This window comes from Drosophila suzukii, chromosome 3, assembly GCF_043229965.1.
Source record: "Drosophila suzukii chromosome 3, CBGP_Dsuzu_IsoJpt1.0, whole genome shotgun sequence".
NCBI lineage: Eukaryota > Metazoa > Arthropoda > Insecta > Diptera > Drosophilidae > Drosophila > Drosophila suzukii.
Window position 1 is genome coordinate 68,221,491 of NC_092082.1, and position 23,648 is coordinate 68,245,138.

The 23,648-nt window shown below is 39.2% G+C and overlaps 1 protein-coding gene across 1 annotated transcript; it reads left to right on the forward strand.

The window, feature by feature from the left end:
* The first annotated feature begins 175 nt into the window (after positions 1–175).
* Positions 176–19,063, forward strand: myd (stromal cell derived factor mayday). Its single transcript, XM_036816864.3, has 4 exons — positions 176–381; positions 10,480–11,671; positions 17,810–18,494; positions 18,738–19,063. The coding sequence occupies exons 2-4, from the start codon at positions 11,166–11,168 to the stop codon at positions 18,810–18,812; spliced, it is 1,266 nt and encodes a 421-aa protein (XP_036672759.3). The 5' UTR covers positions 176–381; positions 10,480–11,165; the 3' UTR covers positions 18,813–19,063.
* The last annotated feature ends 4,585 nt before the right edge of the window (positions 19,064–23,648 follow it).

Here is a 23,648-nt window from a genome sequence, read left to right on the forward strand (position 1 = left end):
TATTTTGACAATTAAGAAAAGGGACCGGTTTTATGCTTGAGAATTGAGAATTTAAAACAGCTAACTTTATCTGAAATAATATCTTGTAAAGCAACATACAACTTGTCGGCTTCGCTTTCCACTTCGGTTTTTGTTGGCCACTTCGGCTCCGCTTGGCGAGTTGGCCAAAACAAAGCCAGTACATTTCTGCTGCTGCTGCGAATCGGACGTGGTCGGTAAGCCAGACTTGCGCCATCCGTGGTTTGGGCCATAACAAAAACACGTTTACGAAACTTCCGTCGTCATCTCGTTCTGTCCCGCGCGCGTAAACCAAGTCGAAAGAGAAGCGAAAACAAAAAGCTGGCCTAAAGAGGCGGGCAGCAAAACAAACCGAAAGCAAAAGTGAGTGCAATATGGGGGCATAGTTTCTTGTGATTTTTTAGCGATTTCATTGTTACTGTTGCTGCAGCAACCATGAACCGTGGCCGTAATAAACACAACAAATTGATTACCATAAGCCCGGCTGGCCAAAGTGGATTGTAATTGCAATTACCAAGATTGGACCACAAAATACATTTAACATGCAGTATTACATGTGTGTGGTGGCGGCCGTAAAAATGGCCATTGCAAGGAGTCATCCTTATTGATTTTCGGCATTATTTATTAATGGGTTCGACCATAAAAGTACTTACAAAATTCGCAGTTCCCCCCCTTTTTCACAGCCGCACTCATAGCCAGCAAACAAGACCAGACACCAAAAATAACCGTGGTTACACGGGGAGAAATGTAATGGAATGTTGGTTATATTTTAAAAATAAATCAAGTGGTAAAACATTTTTAACGTAAAAAAGATTTTTAAAATTGACTTACAAATATCAGTTGTAAAATGTATTACATTATAGTATTGAAATTTAGAGGAATGAATTTTGTAATACGTTTTAGTGACTGCAATTATTTTAAATAATATACTAATTAAAGTCTATTTCATTATCTAGTTACATAATGAATAAAAACTGCGGTTAGCAGCTTCCCATTAGGCGGGCATAGGGGAATAGCTCTGCTTGGTCTGTCTGCCACACAAACAGTGTGCACAATTCTGACGTTCTCATCTGAGTTGAACATGGTCTTGAAAATAGAACGACATTTTTAAGTTGAAAATGTTTTTATTTTTCTCGAATCAAGTTGAATTGGCGGTATTTAAGTACATTGTATGTACAAATAAACTATTAGTTCAGTCCTTAGTGTATACTTATCAAAAAGTTGTTAAGTAAACTCAATTTAACTTGTCTCTTCTCACCATTTTGTTCTTATATTGATACCAAAATGAACTTACACGGTTTTTAAGAACGAATGTTATCTATTCAAGAACAATGTTCTAAATTCAAGAACAATGTTCTTGGATACTTCTCTTTGTGTACCTGGCTGATTAGTAAAAATTCCGAATGCTGAAATCTTTACATTTAGATGTCCCCAAACTAATTGATTTATGTGTCACGAGAATTATGCAATTATTTAGATGATTTGATATTTGTTGGATACCAACCATAATTCTCTTGAAACTATATCTTATTACCCCTGTTTCTTTGCGGTGCATGCGTGTGAGAACGTCAGCATATTTCTGGGCTGTTGCTGACAGCTGCCAAGTGCCAGGAGCTTGTCGTCAACAAGTCTATCAAAAGCACGTTTGTCATTTGTGTTGCAGTCGGGTGACAGTCAGCAGGTGGCGCCTCCCCCAGAGCCGCCCACCTACCCACCCACTCCACCACCCACTCTGCCCCCCACCCACTTGTCTGACTATGTAAAATGTGTGCCAGTGTGTGTCTGAGAGCTGCTTTTGTGTTCGCCAATTTGAAGTTTGTTTGAAACTACATATATTGCTCACTGCGACCGCCCCCGTCGCCCCCGTTGACGTCCACATCCATCCCGCTCCTTCGCTGAGCACTTTGCCATTTTCATTTGCATTTTCGCCGTCCCGCTTTCCACCGTCTGGCAAAAATCAATTGTTGTATGCAATAAACGCAAGACGAACCAAGCGCTGCCAACCAGTTTTTGCAGCGGAGCCAAAATCCGTTTTTCAGTTTACGTAAACACTCGGACGGAGCTTTAGTTTAACTTTGAAAAAGTTGGCAAAACCACCGCACTTTTTTGCTTTGCTTCCATTAAAATATAAACATTTTATATGCCAACAGATCAATTATTTCCTGTATAAGCAAAATAAAGTTATTTGAATAAATTATTGATTTACTGAAATTCGTAAGTAAAGTTTTTATAAATTGGCTTTGAGCATAATAACTATTTCTTTATAAAATATTAAATAAAAAAAAAAGAAATGAAATGGTAATTGCAATTTATGTTTTATTTTAGCTGTTGTTAATGAACAGGAAATCATAAAAGCAATTTATTATTTAACGAACTTTTTAAAATACGTTTTAAGAACTTCATAAATTTCAACTCGCCACTATTTCTCATTTTAAACAAAGTGTGGTTAACCACACCTTTTGTGAAAAAGAAAAGGGTAATAAATACTTAATTTATTGATCTGTGTTATATTTACCCTGTTTATTTTAAAGGGTAATAAATTATTAAAAGCGTTTAACTTGGAATATTTATTAAGGCTTTAAGCAGTTTATGAAGCTTGCAAATCAAAAAAGGGGGAAATGAGCTGCGTATGAGGGATGTTGACCTATATATACTTAACCATATTCATGTTTAACAGGAAATAAAAACATAAAAAACAGGAAATTATTATATTGTACTGAGTAATTATGTTTTAAAATTGTAAGGATATCCTGAAGTGTAGTTTCTTAAGAGTTTCAGCCAGTTTTAAAGCTTTTAAGAGGTGTAAAATCCAAAGTAGCAGCTAGAAGCTTGGTTGACTTTAAAGCTGGTCTTCAGTTTACATTTCACACCTCACCCCGCCCACCGCCCACCGCCCATCAGTAGTCCCTCTGCCGACGTCGACTGCGCTGCTGTTGCTTTATTCAAATTGAGTTGTTGTTTATTCATGCATTTGTTGCACTTCCCTACGGTTTATTGTTGCCCCAACACCAACGTCAGCGCACACACACACGGCCACATGGACAGACTCTTGTATATTCATTCGTGGGCGGAAGCCCCCTTTTGGGGGGGAACCATCCCCCCAAACCCCCTCCCATAAGCCACCACCCACCGTTTTTCAGGCCTGACATTTCTAGCTCGACTCAAGTGTCTGTTACGTTTAAATGTCGGCTCACAACTACAGTTGCAGCTAAAATTACAAGTTAACACACACACTCGTATATGTATGTAGATGTTGACATGTGGCATTTTGTATATCTGTATCTATATGCATAAGCAGTTTGTGTGTCTGTGCGGCAAGTTGGCTTGAAGTGCACTTTCACTTTTTCTACAGCCGTAAACAAAAACTGGCAAAACGACAATCGTGAACCGTCTCTCTCCCTCTTTAACTACCTTTATATTTCTATCCTTTTCTAACTCCCTAACTCTCCGTCTCTTTCTAACCAAGGTAGTGCCAAATTGGTAAGGTAATCGCGTTTTAGTGTCATGTTGCCATTGCAATTTCGAGAAATGTAAACCAAACACCCCGTTAGAACCCAAAAATACGCTATAATTAGAAACGTATTTGGTGGCAATCAATACTATATGTGGCTTAGATAAAGTGCATAGGGAATGACAGGGCACAGCCATGAAAATCATATTACGCATACGCAGTGTGGTGCCAAATTAGACCTTTCTCTGTATACGAAACATATTGGTTTGGATGGTAAGGGGAAAATGTGTTTTTCATGTTTATTTTTTTTTTTCTCTGTTCCTGATACAAATTCAGGTTAGGCCTAATCAAATTGCAATTAAAGGTAGATTAGGCAGGGAGGCCAAAAATAAAATAGTGAATACGGTTGGATGGTAATCTCATTTGGTTGTGGTATGAGTCAGACATTTGGTGGTTAGCCGGGATTAGCTTAGTTAATCCACTTTGCAGTAATTATCCCTGAACTAAGGCAATCTGTTTTTGGAATTCCTCCCTATTCACACAAACTGTCCAATTTGATTGATTTCTTTGGGCCAGGAAAACTTATCTTCTTAGCTATGCAGTTGGGCGTTCTGAAACTTCAACAATCCATCAATGTCAGTAGATTTGGGGTACCAAACAAAGAGCCAGGTTAATTAAAATTTATTTATATATAAGTTAGGAACTAGATACATACTTTTGCCAGGAAGAACTTGATTGAAAAAATTCTTACAGCTCTCTTACCAAATCCAACTACCAACCATCGAAAAAAAAGGCAGGGGAATGAGAGAAAAGGGACAATCAATTCAATAATCCAAGCAGCAATCAATATGCAACTCAGACTCCAATTTCCTTTCCGCATTGGCATTCGTCTGGGTTCAGTTCCAATTCTCGTTTACATCCACTCTCCAGCCAGGGAACACCTAATAAAAGCTTATTTACATATGAATGCCTCGTCGGTACGGGGGAATCCAGTGTGTAAATTGTGCAAAAATGCGAGATGAACTTCTTTCGGGTCGGTGGTTGGCCTGGGAACTGGTGGTGAATCCAACAACTGACATCTCATCCGGCTGACTGGGTGGAGTGGAGTGCAGAGGAGCGAGGTGATGACATCCCATCCAGGACGACGGCGACGAGTGCCAATGTCCTGGCCCCGAATGCAGTGCACTCATTTGTTTGTCCTCAGGTCGAGACTTTTGCATTCAAGTGCATCCCAAGTTTTGTTGTGCACTTTGCCAGGGCAGGCATTGCTCATTCTCCGTTTTTCCTCGCCCTCCATCCAGCATCCTCCATTCTGCATCCTGCATCCTCCATCCACATCCATCCTGTCCAGCGGAATGGCTGTGCTGATGGTGATGATGCCACCTGCTGCTGTGTCACAGCAATTGCTCTGCATTGCAGCGACCACGCTGCGTATACGCGATTTTTGCCCTACCAGAAAAACAAGCTTTGCATTAGTTGCTTTATTCTAAAAGCGCCATAAAAAAAGGGCTGTAAAAAAAGCCCCTATTGTTATACCTTTTAAAAAAGCTTGGAAAAATAAATGGTTTGTTGTAGGAACCTGTAAGCTGTGGGAATATGTAACCTATTTTATTTTCTATATTTTAAAAAAGGAAAATACTGCCAGATTTGAAAATGTTTTTAAAATATTTTATTTAATGAGAAGTTTCTTTTAGCAACTAAGCAAATATTTAACTTAATACTAAATAAGTTAATGGTATATTGAATACTATAGCTTAACTTAACAAATAGAAACATAGAATTTATGTTTTTATTAAGAACAATTATTTAAATTGGGTCTAATAAAATCGCTTAGATATTAAAAATTGTATTGTTTTAATTGTGTAAATTGATTAGCTATAATAATAGTTTAAATTAGTTCGTTTTTAATTAGTTTACAAATTCTTAAATTCCATCTTAAACGACCCTTAAGATATTGATACCTTTTACAGCACTTTGGTAAACCCTTTTTTAAGAGTATTTTACACTCGGCTTGCCCATTTCAATTAGCCATCTTTTCATCTCTGGGTATTTGCATTGGCAGTGCGCTTTTTCGGCATTTTCATTCTCTACAAACAACAAACAAATCAAGTTATTTGTCTGTTTCCTGCTCTTTTCCCCTCGCCGCCATTTGGTTGTTGGTTGTTTGGTTGTTGGTGTTGGCTGTGTGTGGCGCACACATCAGCTGCCAACCAACTTTGGCCAAAAGAAGAGTTGATTATTTCCGCAAAAAAAAATGAAGGGGTATCATCTACTTTGTCTCCCCAAAGAAAAATATGGAAAATGAGCTTTACCAACCTAAAAAGCAGTTTAAACGAGGAAAAATATTTCCAGGGGTCTTTAAACTTCGCACGGCATGGGGATTATCCCTAATCCCAAAACGGAAAAAACTCTTTTGCTAATTGGAATAAATGCTGGGCTTAAATGGGTTCAACTGCTGCCTCAACTCGAGTTCATTAAAAAGTTAAATTAAATCTATAAGCAATGCCCACGACTCTTTGGGTGTTCGCCTATTATAATCCTTCTCAACATCAACATTATTATCATCGTCATCAGTGCTCATCAAATCGTTGCGAGTTTTAATTGAAATGTCAGAGCCTCGAAAATTGTTATGGACAAAAAATTGAAATGGATTTTCCTATGCATATTTTATAGAATTTTGCCATTTTGTGTTTTTGTTTTTGCCCGGTTTCCATGGATTTAGCCATGTTGCCCGTCGGTGTTTTGCCTGGTTTTTAGTGATTTTGTTGATGTTCAATTAGGAATGGAGATAGAAACGAGCTAAATAGACAGATAGTTTTGATATTGGAGATAGTTTGCTGTGCGAGTTATTCATAATTAATGCAATTGATTAGCCATCATTGGTTGCCCGTTTTGTTTTACATATTTCCATACAAATTGAAACTGACAGGGAGAGAGAAATTCATAAATTTCTAATTGTCTGATTGCAATGGATAGTGTATGTTGCTCATGGACTGTAGGACCTCAAGAGGGCACAGGCCTTAAAGACTTTGTATTTTATTTTATTTATTACATGTCATTTTCAATGATTTATTTCATTGTACTTACTTATGCTTAAAGTAGTTTTTATAATTTCATGTATTAAACGTTTAAGGTTGACAGTTTTCTTGAATTTGTTTCTTTTATTTGCTTTAAAAATATATACCTTAAATATTTTAGTCCTTCAAAGTTTTTTAATTGAATTTCTTTTACCACTTCAAGTTGCCTCTTTCTTAACAAATTGGCTGTTTCCATGAGTTAACCTTAAAAAACATAAAATTTGAATGTTTAAAATATTATTCATGTCTATTTATTATCATTTCAATGAAATATTTAATTGAACTAACTTATGTTTATGGCACTTTGTCCATTTAATGCTCTTACAATAAACTTACTTTAACATTTAAAGTTGAACGTTTTCTTCAATTTGTTTCTTTTAATTAGCTTTAATACCTATATATCTTTAATATTTCCGTATTTAAACGTTTTTAAATTGAATTTCTTTTACCATTTGAAGTGGCCTTTTTTCTACAAGTATGCTGTTTCTATGAACTATTGTTAAAAAACATAAAGCTAAAATGTTTTTATCTCGCTTTTATATTTGCTACTGAAGTTAGTTTAAGAAAACTTGAATGAAAATGGAATTTCGGCCAATTTAAACAACCTTACACAATCAATTTAAGCAGCTTAAGGGCTTGAATTGCACCAGGAGCCCCTTTCAGAGAATGCACCACCCATTCCAATCCCCATTCCAATACCCCCCCCCCCCCATTCGATATCTCGGCATATTCCATCCCAGATTAGCCTTCTCCCCCTCCTGCGATCCGTCATCGCTCAAACATTCTTGAGCCGGGAGTATTTAAGTTATCTTTGTGCTGCTGCGAACTGCATTTCTCTTGGCGCAAACAAACATTCCCCATCAAACTGTTATCCCATCTCGACTGGCCAATCATCCGACCTCCCCTGGCATCCTCACCCTTTCACCAGGATAGATCCATCAATGGCTGAGCAAACATTTCATCATCGTCATCGTTATCATCGATTTGTAATGGTGGTGGAGGAGGAATGGGCATGGGGAATGGGAAATTCCCTTGGCTGTTCTCATGACGGTGGGGCAGCCTTTGCCAAATCAAATCTTTAAACTTGTTCAGCCATCCAGAGCTTATCGCTGAGTTTCAGGCAGATATTGCCCCCCTTTTCGTACCACCCCATACCCTCCCTTGCAACATTCTGTGCCACTTGTCTGGCAATAGTTTTGCAATAAAGTTTAACACATTTTTTAACTCTCATTTCTCCCGTTTCGGTTCTCCACTTTTTTTCCTCCTGCACTTTTTGCTACATCATCGATTTTTATTGAAATTGACACTATCTTTTGGGGGCGAGGAGAGCTGGTGGATTAAGGGACGCCTGCTTAAAGTGGGCGTTCAGCATGAATCCCTATAACGAGGGACACTTTTAATGAGCGGTAACTGAAGCACATCCACTTTATTCCCTTGCCGAGGGGCAAATGCAAAATGGCCAGGCAAGTGGAAAGTTCTTATAAAGTTGCTAATTGGATTTGATTTCCCGATATGAACGTAAATTTGATTAAAAAAATCTTCCTAGCCGAGTGCGCTTCCATTTGTCTCTGGCTCTTCCCTCTTTTTCTGGTCGATTTTCATTAAGGTTGCACAGAAATTTCATTAAAAATTTATTACCAACTTTTTTTCCCATCTCTGTTTTGTTTGGCCTCCCCTTTTCCCATCCGAAGCCATCTGTTTGGGAGTGCGGACAAGCTAATAACCAACAAAAGTTCACAGAGACATAAAACAAGGCTGCAGCTGAAAGGGAGAAACAAAAGCAAGTGCCAGCGGAGAAGCAGTTAATAAAAAACAGAAAGCGAACAGAAATAAAGAAATGGAACGGTCAAACAGTAAAAGTGGCAACAACGAATGGCAATGGCCAAATGTAGCTGGCCAACACAAGACAATACTGGCCAAGCGATGAAAGAAACATCTGCGACTCGCTTATGGGTTTCTGAGTGTTTAAATGAGTGTGAGCCAGTGTATTTACACTCAAAACAAATGGGTGAAATATTTGTCAAGACTTTTAGTCTTAAAAATTTATTTTTTCAAATTATGGTAAGATGAAATATATTGCAAAAGGCTCAGTATTCAAGCAACCAAAATTAACTTCCAAAGAAAAACTCCATACAACCAACAATTATCCAGAATGGCTACCATCATTCATTCACTGCATACTTTTAGACACTTAACATGGATTTTAAAGCGAGGAAAGTGTTTGATTCTGGAAGTACTTTTAGTATTTAAAAAAAAGTTATATATGTAATACATAAATGTATATTACATATAAATCGATGATAAAAATAGCAAATAAAAAGGTAAGATAAACTCTTTTTTTGTTCAAAAATAATGCAGATGATAGATAAATAGAAACTTAAAATCTACCCATACATATTCATGTTTTTTCCATGTGCACAGTGGGTTTTAAAAGATGCTCAACTGGTTTTCTGTTGGCCAATAAAAGACAAAAGCAAAAGTGGTACAAAGACAAGCGCAGCCATCGAAACGAAAGCAAAAGTAAACGACTCGAGACAATAGCGTTAAAAAGTGTGGCAACAGACCAGGGCCAAAAACAACAACAACATAAAACAATAACAAAAACAGCAAGTGGGATCATAAAATTCACACAAATGTACGGACCCATGAACACATGTGCAGCATATTCTGAAAAGCAAATTGAGTCAGTAAGTCAAATCGAATTGAATATGAGTATACACTGTATACAGTCGAGCGAATTTCCATCGACGAGTGGGGATTCCGTTCTTGGTGTCTGGGAATATGGCATAAATATATACAGGGGTAAATATCTGATTAAATTACTCTTACAACGGGAAATCGGTATGGCAAATGTTGACAAGCAATTCCATTTTCAATGGATTACTGTTCAGGGGTGTTTTTCATAAAAAATGGATAAGTACATGTTAAATAATACATTAAAGAAACTCTCGTCATGAAAAACTTTAATAGAACTGTCAAAAAATATATATTTAAGACTTGTTTTTGGTCTACCCTTTCAACGAGAGTTTATTAAATCCGTCCGGAGTTCAGATTACTGTTTATGTGGCCACATAAATGACCGACAACATGGAACATTTTATGTTGGACCTATTAAAATTAACTACTTATCCCATGGTTTAGGCTGCCCCGAACTCATCACATCTCATCTGAACTCTCATCTCATCTGATCTCATTTACGACTTCTGTTTTAGTACATTCTATTATGTAAGTCATTAGGTTGGCCCCATTTTATGGGAACCCTGAACCTTGTACCCCTCCCACTTAAGAATCACTCTACTTCAATAATACGAACGAAGGAAAATTAATGGGACTTTCTAATTCGCTCGTTGGCTGCTTAATGGCTGAATCCCCCTCTCATCTTTTTGGGCTCCTTTGATTGGCCCCCTTGAGAGCCCATTGAAGTGAGTAAAAAGATTTTGCAATGGCTAATTAATAACTTTGTGGGAGAAATGCGAAGGCCAAAAAGGGGGCGATTATACTCGACTGGAGAACATAAATTCAAGACTAAAGTGCGCACTTTAAAAAGAGCAAATTATTTGCGTAAAGCTGAAAGAGATAAAGTGTGTCAAAGAATTGCTACGTGGTGAGAAGCTAGAAAAAAATTAAATTTATACTGGTAGGGGGACCTAAATATAACTATAAATTTAGCCAAACTTTAATTTAATATATAAATTCACAAGGCTTTAGACCTTTTTTCTGGAGGTTGCCCTAACTTTTCCAGTAAGTTACTAGTACGCATATTTCATAGTACCCTTAATAGTATTAGTCTTTTGAATTGATTTAAATACGCAATCCCCCCGACTTTGTCACAATAAATTTCGATAACCACTGACCCGAATTCGCAATGGGAAACGATTTCCTTAACTTTACTCATGCTAAATCCATTTCCTCTTCTTCCCTTCTGCTCCACAGAACCATTGCCATCAGCATTATCAACGCGCATAATGGAAATGGCGCCCCTAACAATCATGTAAAATTGGTGTAAAATGCAGACGAGATGGAGCCCCGGCATAAAGGAAATGGGAATCGTGCGAAGCGCAATAACACATCAAATTGGTATTAGAAGCTGTTACTCTGACGCCCCGCTTTAACTATATATAAAAAGGGGGCGTGGCTGCAGTGAAACAAATTGCAGGAGGCGGAAAAGGAGCAGGAGAAGGACCATCAACCGCTGCCTGCCTGTCGCTGGTTGCAACATAAAAGTCAATTAATGTACAATTACAACAACATCGGGAACACCAGCAACAGGATAGGCAACTGGCTCGAAAAGGCAACGAAAGGAGAAGGTCTAGAGGCGAAGGGAGGAGGAGGAGCAGAAATTACTGCAAATTACACGCAACGAGTCCTGAAAGCTGCGGTCCAAGTTGGAGCAAGAGCCGGAAGCCGATTGGACCGAGGAGGATGAGGAGTCGGTGTACCAGAACTTAGAGCTGGTCCCATCAACGCCACCGGTACCACTACCACTACCACCGCCTCCCAGTCACCACCACCATCACCACAATCACCATCATCGCCATCAGCCACTCCACTGCCAACTATTGTCCAGCGAAAACGAAAAGGACGACGACGAGGACGACGACGAAGGCAGTGGCAACAAAATGACTTTCGTTAACAAGCTGAGCAAAAGCTTCCGCTGGCTGCGCTGCTCGACATTGTGCGCAATTTTGTTTTATATGTTCTTCATTGGCCTGATCCTGCACAGCACCAGCACAAGGCTGCAGCAGCAGCTGAAGGAGCAGGGAAGCAGCAGCAGCAGCAGCAGCAGCAAGAGCAGCAGCAGCAGCAGCAGTAGCAGCATCACGCAGGCAGACACAAAAGTGGCGCCCAACGTGGGGCATAATGGCGCCCAACGATGGCCAAATTCGCTGCAGGAACTGGAGCAGCAACAAAAACACGAGGCAAAGCTGAGGTCTCAGCCCGTGGCAAACAATTTGGATCCGGGGAACGAGTATCCCCAACACCAAGCCGAATATAAACCCCCTCCACAAAAAGTGCAAAGTGCGGCTGCCAGCAATGCCAGCAAATCCCCTAACCAGCCAGAAACAGTTATTTTAGCGGCCAGCAATGTGAATGAGAAGCAAATACTGGCAAAAGCTTTCAAACGGTAAGTTTCGCAGGGGCCACCTCTGAGTTATGGCCTTGGGTTTTGGTTCTGGTTCTCTGGTTCTGGGCCTCGGTTTGTTCGGTTGATAATTTGGCACTAGTTCGGTGGTTTCACTATTGTTGCACATAACGATGTTGCCTGCGGCTTTCATCGCAACTCCTCCCAAAAGTACCCTCCTCCTCCTTCATAACTCAGTGTAGGACAAATTGTAAAAATTAGTGGCAATAGCAAGAGCAGCTGGAATTGATGGATGTTCTGTCGCAGGCAAGGTTGCGGGGTTAGAATTGGATCAATAAGGACATGGCCAGAGATTTGTTGACTGCCAATGCTTTTGATTTGATTTGTTTCGAGCAATCAGGATAATCGAATTACAAGCTTTTCGCAATGCGAAGATAATAAACATTGATTGGAAACTTTTGGTTGTCCAGGACAAGAGATATTAAATTATAGCGGTCCCAGAGAAGTGAGAGAATAGGTCAGGGGAATCAGGAACATCTATCGAGAATTTATGGAATTTATATTTGCCCTAATAAAAACCCTATTTACCTAACCTTCCCTTAATTGGTTAGCCGGAAACCCTGATGATTTCCATCCGCCTGACTTGCACTGTTCCCCTAATTACTTAAACAAGGTATATAAAACGTGCTCAGTCTCTGCACAAGCGATTAGGCAATTGGCCAATTACTTGGCTTCACTAGAGGTCGTAATAGATTAGTTGATGGCTGCCAGTGAGTTGGGCGTGGGGGCCAGAGGTGGTCAGACGGAAACTGAAAAGTTTCCAGTCATGGTCCTGGGCGAAATTGCAATTTGATGCTCTGGGGTTTTTCGGGGGTAATCAAGCAGTCAGCATGCCAGGAATTTTACCCAACCAAAAAACGGAAAATGCCAACACGAAAATAAAACTTGAGGTGTTGAAAAGAATTTGAAAGAAAATAAATTTGGGGGCAAATAACAGAGGGAAATCAAACTGTCACTGCAGTTTCATATTTATTCGACTTCTTCACATCCCGACCCCAAACTTTTGGCCTCCTTTCAGCCAGTGAAAGCAGTCAAAGTTGCGGTTGGTAAACTTCTCAACGTCTTTTGGCAAAACTCATTTCAATTCAATAAATAATAAAGTAGAAAAGCATGTCCCGGCTGCTCGGATTTTCCGATTTGAATTTCCGAATGTCTGACTGCGACCTCGAGCAATTTAACTCTTTAGGATTATAAATGCCAACTGAGAAACCCTGCCTACGTTTGCTGCTAATGAGAATTTATGGTAGTTCAATTAAGTTTGATGCCATCTGAAAGATACAATTAGTGTACGTGGTTTGGGGAATAGTAGGTCATGGATGCGCTTTAAATTTATATTGAACTAATTTAATAAAAAGAACATTTTATTCATCTTTTGACTATTAATCTTTAGATTTAATTGGACAACACATTGGATTTACTCTTCACCATAATTTTAAAATCTTACTAAGAACCGATTTCTCAATGTCATGCTAACTTTTGTTATTGTGATTTAGCTGTTGTTTCGGAAAATATATGTTTTTCAATATCAAGTTAGATTTAATCTCTTAACTAGAGGCAACCTTTCACTTAAACTGACTGCAAAAAGTTCGCCTAATGTTCTTTTTCAGGTTTGTCATCCGATTTTCCTCCTGAATAGTGTGGTACCAGACTCTACAAAGATTGGTCGTTTAAAAATTATCACATTATTATATCACATTAAGAAAACCATTTTGTTTTATTCGAACCATTTAAGCACATGATAACAAACTAGAACCTTAACATCACATTGAGAAATCGAACATAAATGGCATGTTATTAAGCTTATTCACTACCCTTTCTCACTTGTAATCTTTATAAAGCCCTACATTCGGTTCAGCCCTTGAGCTAAGCAGTCTCCAAAGTGCAGAGATGCTTTCGCATCATCGCATTTTCCGTTTGGCTCAAGGCCATGGTCTATGCCCCCCATCCCCAACCTTTTCAGTTTCTGACGACCTTCGGCACTTATGATAACCAGTTAAAACCCCCGAAGGCAGCCACCAGGAAGCTGTCCATCAGCAAAGCAGTGGCTGTGCAGTAGTTTTCGTTGGTAAACATAAACATGGGGAGGAGGCTTAGAGCAAATACGAATCGGAGGTCCCGACACCAAAGTTTTTCCAACTCCATGGGTTGGTCAGTACGGATCCCTGTCTCCAGGGTATTTCACTTTGCCGGTTAGCCAGGAATCCGGGCGTAAACCGTTTGCACCACCGTCGGTATTTGTTTATAGATAAATGGCTGCCATGGCCGCACATATTTGCACAGCCTTTATTAATATTTGATGGAGGATAACATTTAAAACCATCGAACCCCAAGGGAGCAGGAATTTATTCGAATTTCCACTCTACTCAGACGAAATTAAAATTATTTGCATAGCATTTGTTGCGCGCCGCATATTTTGAATATATATTTAAGCCAGGCCGGAATAGTTTGCAGATATATTGAATTACAAACAATTCTCGGACAATCGAGTTTGAATTAAATTTAAACTACGGCAAGGGGCAATTAAAGTGCAACAGGAGCTGGCATTAAATGAATAGTCGGATCTTTAAGGTCCCTCTGGGGGTAGAAGTGAGTTATGTTGAGATTTACACTTGTCGCCTTGGAATTAAACTGCAATTAAAGTGACCAGAAAATGTTGTGATAATTGCGTGGCTGCCTGAAATTAATAGCCATCATTTTGTGGGTGGAACCACAGCCACCCAGTTTCCCTTTTCCCATTTTCCCTATCGCCCTTTATGCATGTAAATTCCATTTTAATAATGCGGTTGACAGGGGGGCGTGAGATTCATGGGTGTTCGGTTCTGTTCTATTTTTAGGAGCAATTATATTTTATCTGTAACTGTCGCCTCAATGGCCCGTTGAAAGGGACATTGTTATAAATTTTAATTGTAAAACGTGTCGCTATCGTTAGCCTCTGGATCGGCGTCCCTGTGTGGCAGCCACATGCCATCCACAGTTGGCAGTTTTGCAGTTCCAATCTCATTTCCCATGCATGACCGAACCGTCCAGTGAGGCGGGCTAATGTCCTGTCCAGTGTCCTGGGTCCAATGTCCACTATCCAGTGTCCTCTGTTCCATGCCCGTGTCCATTCTGACTTTTGCATCCAATTAGGCCTGCCTGCGGCACCCGCAGCCTGCCACGCCCCCAGCCCTCGTACCGCCCATCACGACCCCCCCCCCCGCATTGATTGGGCGTTGCGTTGTGCTAAAATTGCAAACTTCCTTTCTCGCTGTGCGAGCGCACCAAAGTATGCAATAAACTTTGGCCAAAAGTTGGCGCGCAACACGCGGAAAACTTTTTTCACTCGAGTTTTCCTATTGTTGTTAGTGCGCTTAGTAGGTAAGTGTTCAGTGCGGTAATGTGATTTATGTTTCTTTTTTTCATTTCGGAAAAGTTAACACCCAAGGGCTTTAGCCGACTTGCTGAAAATTCTTATTTTACTTTCCCTAATGAGGTTGAAACTTTTTAATACTGTTTAATTTAATAAACAGGACATGGAGCATGACTAACAATACAAATTTTATTAAGTAGAGCGAATAAAAGAAAACAAATATTTGAACCATTTTTGGAAACTTTGATTACTATAGTTTAGCTTGTAAAAAATGTATTTATTATTCAAGGAAAATCGGACCTTGTTAGTAATAAATTTTTTTTATTTTGTTATCACCAATATTCAATATTTTTTATAGGGGTTTTTTGTTATTTTATAATCACCATCATTCAACAATAATTTTAAAAGCTTATTGTAATTGTTTAGAAAAGGTTTTTTAATTTTTTCTATTTAAGTAAAATTTTTTACTGCTCTAAACATTGTACACATTACTTACAACTTTTCTAGAATTAAATTAAACTAATTATATTAAACAAGGAACATTTCACCTGTATACGAATTAAGTTTAATTCAAACAAAAAGCCATAATAACCCTCACCAAAAACACTTTAATATTTCTTGTGCCGCAATATTAATTTCCTTTGATAAACAACTAAAAGTGACAAACTATTTTCGTTCATGGATATTTAATTAAAAGAAACAAAGTGCCTTTGCCAACAGCCCAAAGGTCTTGAAAACTTGCAGTTCAGTGCAAAAAGGCCTAGACTAAACAGTCGGAATCAAGTTTGAAGTAATCCCATTAAATTTTCAGCAGTTAAGCTTAACTTCTGCCATCAGAACCCTCAGAGGGAGATGGGTGGCAGGGGGAGAAAGAGTTGGGCGAATAAATACGAAAACAAATTCTCATCTGACTAGGGTGTATATGCAATCAAATAATAGTTTTATGCACCACTCAAAACCCTTCCTGTCCTGGCCAAATCCAAATCCTTAGACAGAAGCCCCCGGAAAACGAGTTGCAGGAATCACGGCGGCGGCAGAAGCAATTGGCCAACTTTTGTGGAACCGCAGGCTTATGCAAAATGCACTTTGCGCTCTGTAACAAATCCTTAACCCCTCTTGCCAGGCCCCTCCTGCAAACGGGTTTTTGAACCGAGTACTTCCCCCTTTTCGGTCCTGTTTCAAAGCCTCAATGGCAGGAATGTACGAATGGCAAAGTTGTTCCCGTTCGCATTTTTTTGCGAGTCAATTTCTTGCACGTACAAGACGCCAAAGGAAGAAAACCCAAAGCTCGAAAACTTTGTTTTTATATTCGAGGACTTAGCCGGGGCTTCCCCCGCCTCATCTCTTTGATGCCACTTGAAAAAGACTCGGGAAAAAGACCGCAAACGTTTCTCTTATACATTTCAGCCAAACTGGAGAACTAGAGAGGTGGGGCAGCAAAACGTGACCGAAAAGAGGAATTAGGAGGAGCAAGGAGCAAGTTGCTCCTGGCCCAAAAAGGAAGGGCCAACTTGAAACCGTTTTAGTTGCAACTTTATTTATTTATCAACTATATGCTAATGAAACCACTGTGCGGTGGCGGCTTCTTCTTCTTCTGCTGCTGCTGTAGCCACTTCCGTTTCCGCTGTGTCCCTACATGCCCGTATATACATACATACAAATGTACAAGTATACGAGCAAACAAACACAATTGCAGGCACAAACAATTGGTCTCACTCCCCTACCATCCGCTGATTATTCCAGTGGTTTGGTGCCCTCTTCCTGTCACGCCCACTTCTCCACCCGCCGCCCTCATTTCAGAACCAAGTCCCAATAAGCAGCTTTAATATCTGACACCTGTTTTGGGCATTCGCACTTCATTGCCGGGGGAAGGTGTGCACTGAGAAAAATAATTTTTAGATATTATGATACGTACTAAATTAAGATGTGGGTAATAATAATTGTTCTGATCACTTTATATAATTTTGGATCTTTAAGCCTAGTAATATTACAATAAATAATAGTAAAACATTTTTTAAAATAAAATAATCCTATTTTAGGGGTTATACATATGTGGAATATATACATACATACCATTTTTCTCATGCATTTTTCATTTATTATTTTTAATACAGATCGGTAAAGTTTTTAGGAAAAGTACCAATAGTAGTAAAATAATTTACTAAAATATAAAAATAATAATAATAATATCTAAAAAGAATGGATTTAAAAGTTGATTATATATTAATGATTTATGTTCTATATTATTTCATTGTTTTTGTACAATATAAGTTAATAGAGATTTATAAATATTATTGTATTGTATCTTCTTCTTTTGGTAATTTTCCAAGTGCAAAGGAAGCCTGGGGTCTGAGAAATCATTAGACAGCTGTCATATGCAGCATTTGGTGGCTCCACTTCTCTGCGGTGGCTAGATGGCTGGGGATCCAGGTGAGGTGTGTGCCACAGAGGAGGAGGAGCCAAGTATGCAACAGGGAATTCGTGCCAAATGCCAAGGGGACCAGTCGGTTGCTGTTAATGTATAATGTACATTTGATTAGGCTTCTTAACTCAGTTAGGTTCGGTATTATATAGAAAATGTACTCAGTTGTTAGGGAATTTAAAGACATTTTCAAGGGGACTGTTAAGAATTTAAGCTTTGATTTTTTATTATTAGAATAATTATTGGACTTAAATAAATATATAAAAATAAAAATACCTAATTGGGTTTGAATAGATCATCCTTAACTAACTTATAATATTTCTTACATTTTCTTTTCTCACCTTTTCAGGGCCGATCGCAATCATGACAATATTTTATCCATTCAGGAGATGGGCCAGTACATCAACCGACGGATCGTGGAGCACATTGATGAGGCGATCATGAACAATGCCCGTGAGTTCCGGCGCGTGGACATCGGACCCGCCGACGGACTGATCACCTGGGATGAGTACCACCGTTTCTTCCTCAGGGAGCACGGCATGACGGAGGCGGACATCGATGAGCACGACGAGATCAGGCACACGGCGCTGAATCGGCGGGCCAGGGAGGACATGATGAGGGACAAGGCCCGCTGGTCGGAGGCAGCTCGAACCGATCTCTTCACCCTGACCATCGATGAGTATTTGAGTTTCCGCCATCCCGAGTCCAGTGTGTCCAATCTTTTGGAACTGGTCGATGATCTGCTGCGCCAGTTTGATCAGGATGGGGACGATCAGCTGACTCTGGAGGAGTTCTCCGACCTGAATGTGGACGACGATGACGACCTGATGCGCAAATCTCTGATTTCCAAGACGCTGGTGGAGCGGCGAGAGGAGTTCAAGCGGATCATAGACAAAAATCACGACGGCAAGGCAGATCGGGGGGAACTCCTTAACTATGTAAATCCGAAGACCCCACGCTATGCTCTCCAAGAGGCGGCCACTTTGTTCAGCCTGTGCGACGAGAACAAGGACGAACTGCTGACCCTCAAGGAGGTAGGATATTACATATTATAGTAGTCTTTGATATTAGCCACACAATTCACTAGGTGTCTAAAAGTATGCAGTGAATAAATGATTGCTTTCTTTTTAATGAATTCATTGTAACTCTGAGATTATATATATTGTTGCATACTTTTAGACACCTTAAACTATTTTAAAAGCGATTTAGTGATTTGTGTGAAAACCCAATCATCTTTTTTTAAAATATTTTTCGTAACATTCTATTTGTACCCTTAGATGACTGACCATGCCGAGATATTTCTGCAATCCAAGATGATCGACACGGCAAACAGTTTTCACACAGAATTCTAGTTTTACTCTTTACCATCACTTACCCCTTTGAGCATTTATAGTGATATTAATTTGTAAGTTCTTGCACCTAAAGATTAGCTAATTTAGTAGCAAAGCGTGCTTTTTTGTTAATATTTTTTATGAACCACTAAGATCCGATGTAAAGCATTAAAAAACGAAAATCATTTCAATAATTAACTTATAAGAATGCAAAGCAACAATATTTGACACAAATAATCCAAATAAATATACGTAATTGTATGGAACTCGAAGTTTGCGTTTTCTTGGGTTGAAATCCGTACACCTTCGGATTAATTTACCTACTCATCTTGCCTCTCTTATCTCTGATTACAAATGATTTGCCCTTTTAACAAAGTATGAAATTAAATTTCAGCCTCCTTGGGAATTCTCTTAAGGACATCTTCCATCTGAGCTGACAAATCACCCCACATTAAGGATAAGTCCTTGTTCAATTTGTTTGTATCGTGCTGTCTCTGCTGTTTGCCTGTTCACTGATGATAAATAAGACTGGGGACGAATGATAAATAAGTGTCACTTGTGAAATTTTCCAAGGAATCCTGTCGACCCAGCCTGCCAAAGACTGAGGAATATCCTTGAATTTTACAAGCAATTGACTTTCTGATGGGTGTTAATGCCTCTATAATCCCCCACTTACCCCATCCAGGCTGGCTAGCCTAGCAGAATCATTTAAAATGTAAGACGACTAGTGATGGATTAGTTGTACTGAGCAACGAACAGGAGCCTCGACAGGATGTACTTGGCTACGTGACGTGTGTATGCCGGCGGAGAATTCCGTCCGGATAACGTTACGGGAATAATAATCCCCAGTCCAACTCGCATCTCATCAAGGGCAATCGGATAGGGGGAATCCCAGCCCTCTCCCCACAATAGACGTGCGGTGGGTAATTGAATCTAATTGGTCGGAAGCGCAGATAATGAGCACGTAAAACGCAAGGACCAAAATGGGGGAGCAAAGGACTCGTGTTTAGCAGCTGAATCCAAACATATATCCCGTGACATCAAGTAAATAAGCAAACACATCAATTCCGTTAATAAGATGAGTTAGGACCTGGCTAAACGAGATAGGAATGATTGGGTTGGGGTGTGAAAAGTGATGAGCGTTAAACCAATCTTCATTTAACTTAATATATATAAAAAATTCAAATTTATTGAATCTTCTGAAAAGTTTTCTTAATGGTAGATGGATTTTGGATATTGGAATCGAAGGTATTATTATCAGGTAAGGTACTTTTACATCAAAAGTAACAAGGCAATTAAATAAAACAAAAAAATTAACTAAAATGTCATCTTAATTATAGAACACCATAATAATTAAGAGCTTAATGCTGTACTATACTGTATAAAAATATGAATATTGCAAATAAGATCCCTATTAAAGCCGCACATGGTGCCAACGGTAAGATGTAGAGTGCAGTGTAATTTCTCATTTAGGCCAAAAAACATTTAAAAATTCCCTTTTATCATAATAACCTGTTTTACCAACATTACACTCGCTCCGGAAGAGACCCAAAAAAAAGAGCGGCTCAAAATCCCCATGATTCATGAGTGGTATTCATAAATTGAGTTAGCAACATAAAACAAATGGCATCTGGCTAACTTAACGAGCCGCAAAAAAGAAGCCACACATTTCCCACACGAAGCGGGATCCACCAAAAGAAAATGGAACGTCCTTGTCTAGTACAAATGTTTTGCATTATTGGAGCATGGTGAACGGATGGAAGGGGCTGGTGAAGTGGACCCGGAATGGAGGGACTCCACATCGAGGATACATATATAGGATACACGTAAGTTACATTAGTCAGTCACTTGCCAGTGGGAAAATTGCTGAGCATGCCGAAAATACTTGGGAGGCTTTGGAGGAAATTGCTATTACAGAAGTGAGAGGCCGGCACGCCCCCGCCCCTTTTGCCACACCCCCTCTGTCGAAGACCTGCATAAATATGCCAAACACATACAGAGTATTCTATCTGCCACTGTGTTGTGTTGCCATAAATGCTTCATCTTGAACTCATACATATTAAAATCTGGCAAAATAAACTTCAACAGTTCACAAAGCACAGCAGAAAACACAAACATGCTCGCAGAACGAAATGGGTTGGGGGTTTTTAGGGGCTGGGAATGGGTTTTTGAAGGGGTGACCCGAGCTCATGCATTTTAAAATTCAGCCATTAGAGAAACCAAGTTATTTTGTATGCAGAATATTATTTGGCTTCTCTGTCGCCCCCAACCACCTGCTTCCATCTTTCATTTTAGTTGTTTTTGGGTGTTTTTGCTTGACATTGCATTTAACATTTTTGCTGAACGACCCCAAAAAACCCCCTGCACAGAAAAGGAGAGGATAGCAATTAAATGTTTTTTCTACAATTTGCTGCATAAATCAGTTTTAAATGTTATAGTGCAAATAAACAAAATCAGGGTAGCCAAGCCAGAGAGAGATAGAGAGAGCTTGGCTTAAATTGGCCCACAACACATCATTTAACAGGACACTCCGAGGGTTTCGAGGTAAAAAGCGACCTCAGGACAATGGCAAATATAGTGGTTTTGTGGCTTAAATTTTTTTAGATACATTAACTGAAAGAATGAAAACGAGGTATTTAAAATAATAATTTTAAATAATTCAATTAGTTTGGCGCGTAACGGAATTAACTCATTGTTAAAAGTGAGTGGTGTGCATAGCGATTATCAATTTGAATATAATAACTTTTAATTAAACCAACTGACTGCAAAATAAGTAATTCAATTTTATAACTGTCTGCATACAGAATATGGCATTTAAGTTATTGGTAACTTTTAGCAACTCATAGTTTCAATTAATTTAACGATTTATGGCGTGTATCCTTATTGTGTTAAATAGCCTCATAAAATCTAGGAAGTCATTAAAATTCACGAGCATGTACAGTGTACATTTCCCAAAAAAATAGGCAATGATTTCATAATCATTAGGCATTTAAAATAAACATGCATTTAAAAAGCAAAAATGGTAGTGAAATGGCATTATTATGGAATTTTCCCGGAAACGGTATATTCGAAACATTAAATAATATTTTGTTAGAGTTAAGCCGTAAAATTGCATACGATAGACATTTCAGTTGAATGAGAAATTGATTGGAATTTCAATATTTAATATATTTTAAACACGAAGCTACAACTACACTTGACAATGCTGACACACAATATATTCAGAATGCATTGGCTATGAATTATTTTGATATTTATTTGTTTTTGTGGGTCACAAAAACTTTTGTGTCCATTGTGCGAGGTCCAAAAATTACAACAAAAGGTAATTTAGCAGTAACAACTTGAAGGCAAACACTTAACTTACTTGTGTGTGCGTGGGTGTGAGGATGTCGTGTTTGCCTGTGTGTGTGAGGGGGTGGGGGAGTGGGAGGAAAACTCATTCACCTGCATGATGGGAAGTAAAAAGCAATTTTCGTAACATTTGCATGCCTTAAACTAACACAGACGAATGGAGCGCCAGGATAAGGATGAAACTCCTGCCGATGTGAGGAGGTTGAAAATGAAAATAAGGATGATGGCGCCGGGAAAACAGGGCCTACCTTTTTTTTGGGCGGTGATAGGGGGAGGCGGTGGGCGTGGCGGATGAAAAGAAAAACTACTGCGTGAGGGTGAAAGTGTAAGTGTGCGTTGGCTGCTGTCGGTGTAAGTAGAATGGAGTACGTGTTATGCTGAAAATGCAATTTGCCTTCTGTGCGAAATGTACGGAAAATTTATGCAAATTTCTCCCTTGACCCCGGTGTCGCCCGACCTCACCTCTTCCATTTCCTCTTCCTCTGCCTTCCCCATCACACTTTGCAACACCGCTGCCAACAAGCGGAAACAGGAAGTGCGACCATTGTTGTTGGGGGTGTATGTGTATGGCTGTGTTTGTGTGCATGCGTGCCTCTGCATCAATGTGTGTGTGAAAGCGCTAAAATGAAAATATAGTGAAATATGCGATAGAAACGAATGGGTCTCCCCTGCTGGGTAAATGCTATAAAGAAACCAGACCATCGCTGGTTATAACCCATCAAAGTACCCTTAAAATTAGTAAATACTAGTATTAATGTATTATATAGCATAATAATAAATTTTATATACATATATATAAAAAAAAGGAAATGCTTTAGTTTTTATAAAAGAGTTTATTAATATAATACCTTGTATAACATACTCAAAAATGTGTATCGTATACACATTATACCTATAAAGTACCTATTTCTGAAAGTTAATAAATTGATATATAATCCACCTTTATGGTTCAAATTAAACTTAAGTAGTTCGTGTAATATCCTTGGGGAAAAGATGTTCCAAATAAGTTAAATAAATATGTAATTTTTCTAATAATTGATAGGAGTTAACACAAGATAACAATATCTAGAATATTTTCATTGCTTCATTAGCCTACTAAATCCAGGATGTCAGAGATTCCCCACAACAGGGTGTGTCATTGGCAACGATCCACAAATAAGCCCTTCGCGGATGCAACAACTAACGCGACAACAGCAAAAAACACACCGATGTCGTTTGTGCTGTGGCAAAAAATGTGTTCGCGACGTGGTGTAAATTCGCCATCGATAGTTTTGACATTACGTATACGCAGCGTTGGTGGCTGTGTGCGAGTGTTACTCCGCCAGTGCGGCACCCCTGGGGCGGCTTTCGGCCCGGCAAGGCGGCACAACGTAAAAAGAGGTGGAATTCCAACGAAAAAAGTGGAAAAATATTGCGAACATGGCCGCCGCATTGGTGTGCACCAGGAGCAGAACCTGGCCAATGCCAAAGAAATTTTTGTGCTGGTAGATGGTTGCGGGGCAAAAA